The 12,315-nt window shown below is 41.7% G+C and overlaps 1 protein-coding gene across 4 annotated transcripts in view; it reads right to left on the bottom strand.

Moving 5' to 3' along the window:
- The window catches only part of wdr11 (WD repeat domain 11), a 57,661-nt gene extending 45,764 nt beyond the window's left edge, over positions 1-11,897 (bottom strand). The window contains exons 1-2 of one of the 4 annotated variants that reach the window (XM_061789623.1): positions 11,697-11,897; positions 7,944-8,055 (exon numbers count right to left, since the gene is read on the bottom strand). In XM_061789623.1, the coding sequence (XP_061645607.1) occupies positions 7,944-8,055; positions 11,697-11,782 (198 nt within the window). In that variant the 5' untranslated portion in view covers positions 11,783-11,897. Of the gene's footprint in view, positions 1-7,943; positions 8,056-11,564; positions 11,631-11,696 lie in introns of those variants that run through there. The other 3 variants (XM_061789622.1, XM_061789620.1, XM_061789621.1) reach the window with 3 other exon arrangements.
- Positions 11,898-12,315: the final 418 nt, after the last annotated feature.

Below are 12,315 nucleotides of genomic sequence, written 5' to 3'. Positions count from 1 at the left end.
CATGCAAAACACACACTCAAGTTTCATCTGCATGCCTGTACCTTTAAATGTCTCATATTTTGGCGATTGAGACCTCCATAGAGTGACTCCCTAACATGGACTTAGTACAAAAGTGTCAATTATATTTCAGAAAACACCTTGGTTTTGTCATACGAGTGTCCATAAAAGGCCCCTCTGACAGCTACGTCTGTTTGACCCAGTTTTGTATCCGCTTTGTCCATATTTGGCTAAGACCGCCCCCTTTCCTCTGATTGGTTGTCTCCATGTAGCAGACCCAACCCCCAATGCTTGTGAGAGCACACGTGTTTGATATGTTGACAGGAGAGCAGAAGTAGGCGGAAATCTTCGCTAGTGACGTAGATAAGCCTGAGAAATTCGAACGACCTGATTACAGGCCTCTTCGAAGAAAAACCTCTGGAACGTGTGGACAATTTGAATTCATATTTCACATGTTTACTGAGGCACCATAGAGCCAATATTACATCCCAAATACAAGAAAAAGTTGGTATGCCACCTTTAATATATATCTAGCTCTAGGACCATCTCTCTCTCTCTCTCTCTCTCTCTCTCTCTCTCTCTCTCTCTCTCTCTCTCTCAAAAAACAACCTACGCACATTTTCAACCTGTTCAGCAGTATATTATGATCTACCGTATCAAAAGCCACACTGAGGTCCAACAAGACCAGAATTGACACCTTTCCCGACTCAGTATTCAACCTTATATCATTTAGCACTTTGATAAGAGCAGATTCTATACTCTGATGAGTTCGGAAACCTGATTGAAATTTGTCAAAAAAGTCCATTTAAGTTCAAGAACTTAAACTAACTAACTTTCTCAACAATCTTGGCTATGAAAGGGAGATTTGACATGGGTCTATAGCTTGCTAACATGGCTTTGGCCAGCTTTCTATTTTTTAGCAGAAGCTTAATGGCAGCTACTTTAAGAGCTTTAGGAAACTTGCCCGACTGAAGTGAGCAATTGATTATTTGCTCCAAATCAGCTAGCACAGACTTCGCAATAACTTTGAAAAAGTCAGATGGTGTTGAGTCAAGTCAGCTCATTGATGGTTCCAGCTGCTGAACCGTTTTCGCCACAGTTTTTTGGTCAAATGTATCAAATTCTGACATGGTAATAGAGTTTTTCCTGGGTGGCTTCAGATGTAGTATCATTTTATCATTTTGCTGATTTGTGCTAATATTTAACCTGATGGATTGTATTTTTTCACTAAAATAAACAAAGATGGCGCCTACCAGTGTGGTCGCCTCGGTAACGCGCTCTCTAGTCTTGTTTTTGTTTTTGTGTTTTTCGTCCGTCTTTGGAGACCTTACACGACTCACTTACACAAGGGGAGACCTGCTAACCATCAAGGAGACTACTCCGGACTTTCTGTCACCAACTTTCGCAAATCCGCTCAGTTTTTTCCCCGAGTTACTCACCGGAGCGGCGTCCGTGGTTTTCGGCGCATGGAAACGGAAGCGGCGCCACAGAGGGAAACGGGCCGGCATTCAGGTGAAACTCCGCAAGAGAGGACACAGATTGGCGTTCCCGTCGATCCACCTTGCGAATGTACGCTCCCTACCCAACAAAATGGACGAGCTTCATCTTCTGTTAAAGACCAGTAAAGACTTCGGACGTTCCGCGGCCATGTGCTTCATGGAGACCTGGCTTTGGGACGCTGTACCCGATGGCGCCGTCATGCTTCCCGGCTTTCACATTCATCGAGCGGACCGCGACATGGAATCATCGGGGAAAACAAAGGGCGGCGGGATATGCCTCTATATCAAAGAAAAATGGTGTACGGACGTCACGGACCTCAGCACACACTGCAGCCCGCATTTGGAGTCGCTATTTTTAAACTGTAAACCATTCTACTCGCCACGTGAGTTTGCATCGTACATACTGGCTGGAGTCTACATACCGCCTCAAGCTAACACGAACGCCGCACTGCTAACGCTCGCCGAACAAGTCAACGAAATTGAAAAAAAACACCCGGACTCACCCCTCATTATTCTCGGGGACTTTAACAAAGCTAAACTCAACCACGAACTCCCTAAATACAAGCAGCACATCAACTGTCCTACCAGGGAAAATAATACTTTAGACCACTGCTACACTACGGTAAAAAACGCATACCGTGCTATACCTCGTGCAGCCCTGGGCTCGTCTGATCACTGCTTAATTCACTTAATACCGATGTACAGGCAAGAACTTAAATGTGTGAAGCCTACAGTGAAAACAGTGAAAAAGAACACACCCACCCGGCCGCACCCGCGACCACAATCACACCTCTGACCTCTGCGTTAACCATCCATGAACAGGATGTGAGACGCATCTTCAAACAACAAAAGATTAACAAAGCGGCAGGCCCGGACCATGTGTCCCCATCCTGCCTCAAAGTCTGCACGGACCAGCTCGCTCCAGTCTTCACTCAGATCTTCAATAGATCTCTGGAAATGTGCGAAGTTCCATCCTGTTTCAAACGCTCCACCATCGTTCCAGTCCCCAAGAAACCTGCAATATCGGGTCTGAATGACTACAGGCCTGTCGCTTTGACATCTGTGGTCAAGAAGTCCTTTGAACGTTTCGTGCTGGACCACCTCAAGAGTGTCACAGGTCCCCTGCTGGACCCCCTGCAGTTTGCCTACCAAGCGAACAGATCTGCGGATGATGCAGTCAACATGGGACTGCACTTCATCCTAGAACACCTCGACAGTGCAGTGACCTACGCGAGGATCCTGTTCGTGGACTTCAGCTCAGCGTTCAAGACCATCATCCCTGAACTCCTTTCATCCAAGCTTCTCCAGCTCAGCGTCTCACCTGCCATCTGCCAGTGGATTTACAGCTTTCTGACGGGCAGGACACAGCAGGTCAGGCTGGGGGAGGCCACCTCATCCACACGCAGCATCAGCACTGGGGTGTCCTCTCTCTGCTGCTCTTCTCTCTCTACACGAACGACTGCACCTCAGCGAACCAGACTGTCAAACTCCTGAAGTTTGCAGATGACACTACTGTCATCGGCCTCATCAAGGACGTTGACGAGTCTGCAAATCGACAGGAAGCGGAGCGGTTGGAGCTGTGGTGCGGCCGACACAACCTGGACCTGAACACGCTCAAGACTGTAGAGATGATCGTGGACTTCAGGAGGCATCCTTCGCCACAGCTGCCCCTCACGTTGTCCAGCTGCCTTGTGTCAACCGTCGAGACCTTCAAGTTCCTGGGAATTACAATCTCTCAGGACCTACATCCCTGCACCGTCCTCAAAAAGGCCCAGCAGAGGATGTACTTCCTGCGGCTTCTGAGAAAGCACGGCCTGCCACCGGAGCTGCTGAGACAGTTCTACACAGCGGTCATTGAATCAGTCCTGTGTTCTTCCATCACAGTCTGGTTTGGTGCTGCTACAAAAAAGGACAAACTCCGACTGCAACGGACAATCAAAACTGCTGAAAGGATTGCCGATACCCCCCTACCCACCCTTGAGGACTTGCACGCTGCCAGAACTAAGACAAGGGCATGCAAAATCCTCTCGGACCCTCCGCACCCCGGTCACCAGCTCTTCCAGCTCCTTCCCTCAGGTAGGCGCTACCGATCAATCCAAACTAGAACTAGTAGACATTCCAACAGCTTGCAATCAACTTCTTAAACAGCTAACCCATAATTCCATTACAACAAGCTGGCAATTTTTTGACTTGAGTTCGTTGTCACATTTCTGTGGGGCCAATTATGTATTACTCGTGCACTCACTGTAGTTGTCTCGCCATGCTGCACTATTTGCATATACTGGCCACTCATGCCAGAGTAGCATCTGCTCCATTTGCACACTGATTGAGGAGTATCTGTAACATTTGCACAACCAACATTGTCCCAGATTATCGCACTACTCGTCACTTTAAACCGCATACACTCCTTGAAGTCTCAGCGCCCTTTGCACAATGGTCATTGCACCGGACTATTGCAATATTAGTCATTCGAACTGCTCTAAGTGCTCGAGGACTCTGCATCTTTTTGCACAATTGTTTTTTGTCAATGTCTTTATGTCTCCAAAGTGTTCTGCAAATTGACTGTCTGTCTGGCTCCAACTACCGGAGACAAATTCCTTGTGTGTTTTGGACATACTTGGCAAATAAAGATGATTCTGATTCTGATTCTGATAAGTAAATTCATTGCATGTATCTGCTGTTAGGATTTGTGGAGCTATCTGATTCGGGGAGGTTGTGAGCTTGTCAACCACAGCAAACAGAGTGCGAGTATTGTTGAAGTTCTTACTGATGATTTCAGAAAAGTGTAGCTGTCTATGCCTGACTAACTCTTGGTTAAAAGTACAAATACTTTGTCTGTAGAGTTCATAGTCAATTTGGAGTTTAGTTTATCTCCACTTACGGTCTGCTTTCCTACACTTTGATTTAGAGGTCTTTACCATCATAGTGCTCCTCCACGGTGTTCTAGGTCACCTCAAGATTGTCTTCGTTTTAATAGAATTGACAGCGTTAATGATATTTGAGATTTTCCAGGTGAAATTATCCAAAAGTTCATCACCTGTCTCAGCATTCACAGTTTGTGGCACAGCTATGGTCTCCACTTAGTGGTGGTACTTTCATTTATGTACCTTTTCTTAATAGACATAGAGGTTGTCTGAACTTTTGGAAGAATCTGTAATTCAAAGAATACACAAAAATGGTCAGAAATAGCTATATCCTTAATGTCAATTGATAGAATTGCAACATCCTTAGAGATGACCAGGTCTAAGATGTGACCTTGAGTGTGGATTGGACTCTTAATATGTTGAGAGAGGTCAAATGTGTCAAGTATAGCAGAGAGTTCTTTTGATTTTTTTTTCCATTATTGTCAAAATGAATGTTAAAGTTTCTCATTCTGACAAAATAGTGCAAATAACTGACAGCAGTTTTTAAAAATCCTCCATAAATTGCTGCTTGATAACATCCAGGGCCCCTGTGTATAATGACAGATTTCACAGTTGGGTGCTGATTAGTGATCTCCAGGATTTTTGTGAGATTTCAGACACCATGTCATTGGTAAAACACAGTACGTTGGTGTTCTTCTCACTGCAAAAACGTTTCACATCCTTGACAGTTCCATCACCAACTATTAACGTTTGGGGTGCCATTTTTTTCTTGTATGATTTAGTTTCATACCTTTCAGTGGTGGTGGGGGATGAGCATTCTTGGGCAGGGTCTTGTAAAAGTGTCTCAAAGCTATTTGTAAGTCTGATGTCAATGTTTTGCATTGACTCGTGTCCTTTTTTCTTGCCCTTCGCTGTCGCGACCGTCCACGGCCACTCACTCGGGGTTGAAGCAGCACGCAACGCAGGCCAGCCAGATTCCTCGGTAATCTGCTGGTGTTGTGTCCTCCCTTTTAGATGTTGTCCCATATCTTTGAGCTTTGCTCCCAGTAAATTCCAGGGAGAACTGCTGGATAATCCATGACCGTTTCCACAGTCCACATCCGTCCTCTTTGTTGAGCTAAGTGGCTGTCTGTTAGCACACTTCTGCTCACCATTTTGAGACATCGGTAGAGTGGTTTAATTCCCCGACTGTCCATTTACATCCACATACAGTTCAAGACGGTGGATTTTCGTTTCCATGATTGACACCCTCTGCAGCAGTCCATGACAGTCCTCAGTGGAAAAGTCAGGCATCTTGATTGCTGGTCTTGTTGCTAATAGACGGCTTGTGCTAATTAGCAGGCCACGTTCACGTAATCGTGAGAGGGTATCAGAAAAAAAATGTCTGTTAGTGTCTTGCTCAAGGGTACTCAAGTATTCTGTGCATTCACTGGCATATCTCCAGCGACCACTTTTCCGTATTTCCGTATTTTTGGCTTCAGTGGATCTTAAATCTACAGCCTTTTTGTGCAAACCTGTTACTGCCCCCCAACTGAATTCGTAAAGAAGCACCCTCAAGAATTCACCTCACAGCACAGGTCATCTTTGAGCTAATGATTTATTAAGGGGATTACTTAAACTACCTCACTTAAATGTGAGTATCTGACCTTGACCTTTTAAATAAAATAGAATGTCAGGAGGTCCAAGATAGCATTAATCACTAGAGGGCCTCACGTCTCTTCAAGTTGATGCGACGACATTGCTACTGAAGGGATTAATGCAAGCGTTTCAGTGCACATTGAATGTTTAAGTATTCACGCAACTGTGGAGCGGCTCCATGCTGATGTTTGTGGTGTGTTTATGTGCTGTTGTGTGTTGAACATACGTACATAAAAGCTCATTAGTTGTTGCATGTATATTTTATTTTTGAATCACAGGTTAACAAGGGCTCTGTTCATTTATTTTGTGCATACATTTGCTACTGCAATGATCAGTAAATCTGCCAGAAAGCTGTGCAAGTGAAAAAAAAGACAACCATAAATGACAATGCACTTCTTAAATACCAGGTTTTGTCGAAACAATAATAATACGCATTTGCCTGAATTAGAAAGGCGTCTGAGCCTGAATGGTCTGCATATAGAGAGTTCCTCTGAAAAAGAACATGTTGAATCTAAAAGACAAATTGCTCAAAGCACAGTATTATATAATCATGTTTGTCCATTTTATTTCCTTCTCGATGGTAGTGATTTCTTTTACTACCCACTATTTTATTATCCCCCAAAATGCCTGTTGTGGTGACTGTGTGGTGAGAGATGGCCAATTGCTGCAGGGTGTCCAAGATTGAGTGCGTCTTGGAGAAAAGAATGGAAGCCTCAGGCAGAGCCTACCGTCTGATAACCACTGTTGAATTTACGGCCTATTATTAGTCTTCTTCAAAAGACACACGCGCACACACTCAGTCATTGCAGAGAGGCATCCTTCCACAGAATGAATAGTGTCCGACAACTACTTAGCTCAAGGTCAAACAATACTAACAATGGTTAAATGATACTTTACTTTTAGAAGGTTCTCTACCAGCAGCTGTGTATATATCTTACCTGACAAATATACAAGGCCAAAAAGCACCAGTGAGTGGAATCATCTGATGAACCCCTTTTTGGCTGTTTTTACAAATAACCATTATTTACAGTACTCTAGTTCTGAGCAATGTGAACAAAATGTTATACCCCATTATAGGTAATTTTATATCTCAATAATGATATCCTGATAAAGTATTTTTCCTTAGAATTACAATGAAGTAATGGCAATTTCAGGAACTCATTCTAATTTGGAGTCAATGTGTGACGGTGGTCATCCGGTGCGGTCCTGACAGGCCCGAAGCTACGCTATCACTGTCCCCCAGATTGAGAGTCCAGCTGCTAAACCACCGACCAGCGCTACTCTAAAGGCTCTTGAAGAGTGAGGTTTTACCAACGTAATCTTGCACAGTACGAGCGAGCATCTATTACACATGTACACCGCAAAGACTCTGTTTATTGAACTCATCTTACTAGTGATCAGCGTAATAGTGACAGTATATAATAATAGTAATAATACTAGTAGTAATATAATATATTATATTATTATTATATAGATAAAAGTAATAATAGTGACACTAACCCCGCTCTCCAGGCATGAATAACTGATTTACGCTCAATCCAAATGTTACACGAATAGAGCTGGATTAAGCGAGGGTTGATTGGCCATGCCTGAAGAGTGATGCACAAGGATGACGCAATAGAAAGGCAACTTTAGTGCCGTTACCGTCTCATACGCTACATTAGTGTAGCAACAGTGCTAACACAATACCCCACATATCAAAATAACGTATAAATGATAGAGAACAGACATTTTTATATCACACTATGATATACATCACACAGCTCTACTGGACTTACTAAAGTATTTTCTATTTTTCTTTGAATGCAAGCGGACATGAATACAGAGAAACACAATGTCTTGATTAAAAATTCCACCTCAATGTAAATTAACCTATTATACGCTTCCTTTAAATACAATAGGCACATGAACATGTTTGCAGCCAGGTAATTGAGGAAGTGCTTACCTTGACCACATTGGCTTTGTGTCTTTCCAGCACTTGGATGGTCTGTGATGTCTTTGGATCGATAATGAGAATACTAGAGTGACATCCCTGAGCTATCAGCCCCTGCCAGCCCCTACAAAACAGAAAATGGGAGGATGGAGAGGATGTTTGTAAGGAATAACATGTAGAGCAAAAAGCTGAGATATAGAGAATAACGCTATAGCAAAGAAGTGTGAGGACTCGGCATAACAAAATCTATGGTATCATTGACCATATACAGGCAACGTCAATTCCTTTGTTTTTGTTGTATACTGAAGACATTTGGGTTTCAGATCAAAAGATGAGTATGAGACAAAAGTTCAGAATTCCAGCTTTTATTCAATGTTATTTACATCTAGATGTGTTAAACAACTCAGGACAGAGCACCTTTTGTTTGAAGCCACACAATTTTCAAGTGAGCAAAAGTATTGGAACAGACATTATTCAATTAACTTAAAGTGAATAACATTTAATATTTGGTGGCATAACCCTTATTTGCAATAACTGCATCAAGCCTGTGACCCAGTGACTTCACCAAACTGTTGCATTCTTCATTTGAAATTATTTTTCAGGCCTTTAGTGCAGCCTCTTGACATTACCTCGACCATGCTTCACAGATGAGGTTGTGTGTTTTGAATAATAAACAGATTTTGCAAAGAAGTACAGAGATGAGCCACAAAAGTAGACAAAGCAGCAGATATTTTTTTGTAACCTTGGCCAGATCTGTGGCTTGCCACAATTCTGTCTCTGAACTCTTCAGCCAGTTCCTTTGACATCATGATTCTCATTAGCTCTGACATGCACTGTGAGCTGTAAGGTCTTATATAGACAGGTGTGTGGCTTTCCTAATCAAGTCCAATCAGTATAATCAAACAGCTGGACTCCAATGAAGGTGTAGAACCATTTGAAGGAAGATCAGTAGAAATGGACAGCACCCGAGTTAAATATATGAGTGTCACAGCAAAGGGTCTGAATACTTATTGCGGTGTGATATTTCAGTTTTTCTTTTTTAATAAATCAGCAAAAATTTCAACAATTACGTTTTCTGTCAATATGGGGTGCTGTGTGTACATTAATAAAAAAAACTTAAATGATTTTAACAAATGGCTGCAATATAACAAAGAGTGAAAATTTTAAGGGGGTCTGAAAACTTTCCGTACCCACTGTATATGCAGTCATATGTACCCCTGTCATATTGGAATGAAAGTGTAGGCTAAACCTTTCTGATAAACTCTAGGTGGCAGTGGCATACTAGAATGAAAGGATACAGATTTTCATAATCTCTAGATGGCGGCATAAATTTATAAAATGTGAAAGTTTTTATTCATTTTCCACTATACCTATGTATAATGCGCACTGTTGACTTTTGACAATTTTTTTTGTGGGGGTAAAAAATTTGAGAAATTACAGTACTTGAATTCCGATTGATAGTTTATTTATTCGGGTCCTTTGGCATCTACACACAACAAAAAATACGTAAATGGAGAGTTTGCTGCACAAACGGTTCATGGCTGCTTCGGCAAAAGCAAAGTGAAAAGGACACAAAAGGACAATTCAAATTCAGAAAAATGTCCTCAATGAACTACGTTAATGGCTAAATATATACAATGTGAGCTTTCTAACCAGCATTACAGTGGAGAGTAACCAACTTTGAAGAGCAAAATAGCAGGCAAGTTAAGAGTCTCGAGAGAAAATCCTGTAATACACGATAAGGGTAGAGAGCCACACAGGGACCCGAATCTAAAGGCGGAAATGTACATCACAGCTAGTCCACTTCATGACATTCAGAAAATGGGCATATATGGTTAAAAGTACATTAATATAATAAATATTTATAATATAATCTTTATTGGTCCCACAATGATGAAATATTCATAATTTCAGCAGCAACACTGGATACAGGAAATACTAAAATAGCATGCATGAGAAGACATTTGGCTGCAACTCCTCTGCCATGACAAGGTTGATGCAGTAAAAACATTAAAATAAATATTGAAGCCCCAATATATTAATGATTACAGAGTAAATATGTTCTGCATTTGAACAGTTTGCAGATTAATTCTTATCCGATTACAAAATACTGCAATAACTGTAATAATAATAATAATAATAGTTCCGGAAGTGAATTTCTATAGGTTGGCAGCTCTGCAGTCATTGCCATACATGTAATTTTACTAATAATTAGCACAGTAATTTATTTCAGTGTTTCAGCTTTCACTTTTTGGCCTTAGGTTTCTCATTGTCGCTTTTCGGTTTCGGTAAAGAATTTTCATTTTGGTGCATCACTAATAAAACGATTTTATTTGATTACAGTACTTGGTTTAAACCACTGCTGCATCCATCCAACCATCCATTTTCTGTACATCTGGGTCTGCGGGGGTGCTGGAGCCTATCCCAGCCATCTTTGGACAGGAGGCGGGGTTCACCCTAAACTGGTCGCCAGCCTATCGCAGGGCACATATAAACAAACAACCATTCACACTCACATTCATACCAATAGGCAATTTAGAGTCTTCAATTAACCATGCATGTTTTTGGGACGTGGGAGGAAACCGGAGTGCCCGAAGAAAACCCACGCAGGCACGGGGAGAACATGCAAACTCCACACAGACAGGGCCGGGACTCGAACACCGGTCCTCAGAACTACGAGGCCGATGTGCCAACTCGTGCGTCACCACTGCTGCACTAGGCATAAAATAAAAATCTATCATGTTGGGATACTTTTATCAAAAAAAATTATAAAATAAAGACAAATGAGAAAACTTGGATGCACTCTTTTTTTGTTCTTTAAGATCAGGACTCGGTATCGGCAAATACTCAGAATCAATTTGCTCTGACCCGAATTTGGGTGCAAAAAAATTTGACTAGGACAGCCTGAACATTGATCAACACACTAGTTTTGCTCTACTGCATGCCTATTTGCGTATCATTCGCTAGTCCGTACAGCCGGTTTACAATTTTTAACATGTAAAAAGTGCATAGGGTTGCTGATTTTGTACTTGTTTTATCCTAAATAAAATGTTAAAATGCTTTAGGTGCATGTTATCTTTTAGTTTACTTTTTTAAAGCAATATTGTAATAATGCTGACAACCGGGATCATTCTGGTCACTATAATCATGATATGAAATGTTCATACCGTTTCGCCTGTAACAGCCGCCACATCAACTAAGGGAGTGTGCACTCAAATAACCTGTTAATTATATAATGTCTGTATGATTTTCTATTGAATTGTAAAGGGGTTTTGTTTTCACGTTTGCTTCCATTAAACAACCTGTGAGTTTTCATTTATATAGTATTAGTACCACATATGCATATAGATCAGGTACCACGTATATATGCATTTAGATCAGTAGAATCACTGAAATTATGTCAATATGCACATATTTTATGACAAACAAATTATTACGGGACGGGCAAAAACATCTTGTTTCCTACACTCACGTCTCTTGTTACATTTCTAAACAAGGAGAAGGCTTCATAAATCCAACAGGCCCAGCAAAATGCTTATCACCTGACACGAGATGCCTCCCACATTTTATCCAACATCCTTGACAAAATACACATATCCCAACAACTAATGACACATGCACTAGTGCACTTACCAGTCGAAGGGAACCAATAAAGAAAACATTTACGCATTCCGAAAAGCAACGCGATGTGGAGGAAAATGTAAACACGGTCGCTTCCAATCAATTTGCCGATGTGCATGCCAACGAAACAGCTGCAATACTCACCAATCCACTGCGGTTTTATTCTGCAAATTGAGAGTGCCAGTCAACGTCCGAGCTGCGAGTTTGATGTTGACAGTGTATGGAATCATAATTATAGATCACTGCTTGCACTTCATTCAAGCTTGTTGGTCGAAAGCTGTGACAATAAATGAGCTTCCGTGCCTGGGTTATGTTTTGGACGATAACAGGAAGTGAAAGGGGGTTGTTGAAAACAGCGTCGTGCGGGAACAAATCCCACCTTGGCCAAGGTTCCTTATGGAACGAGAAACTAAATTTGATTTCTGAATCCGAAAAATGCTGTTTCAAGGTGAAATGAAAAGAAAATAATTAATGAGGACTATGCAGCGTAATACATCACTGCACGGTTTATAACCCCCAGATACCTTGCAATATAGGATCACAAGGAAGTAGAGTTAGTGGTAGGACCATAGGAGTTATTATGTTTTTACTTCTTCCGACTCCTTTTCGAATATGTACAATTTAACTTTATTTTTATTTTAATCTTGTCTTTTTTGTTATTTTTTACTATAGCACTCTTCTTCTTTTCCTTTCGGCTTGTCCCGTTAGGGGTCGCCACAGCTTGTCATCCTTTTCCATGTAAGCCTATCTCCTGCATCCTCCT

This window comes from Phyllopteryx taeniolatus, chromosome 11, assembly GCF_024500385.1.
Source record: "Phyllopteryx taeniolatus isolate TA_2022b chromosome 11, UOR_Ptae_1.2, whole genome shotgun sequence".
In the NCBI taxonomy this organism is placed as follows: Eukaryota; Metazoa; Chordata; class Actinopteri; order Syngnathiformes; family Syngnathidae; genus Phyllopteryx; species Phyllopteryx taeniolatus.
The sequence above is the reverse complement of the archived record's forward strand: the minus strand, read 5'-3'. Positions and strand labels throughout refer to the sequence as shown.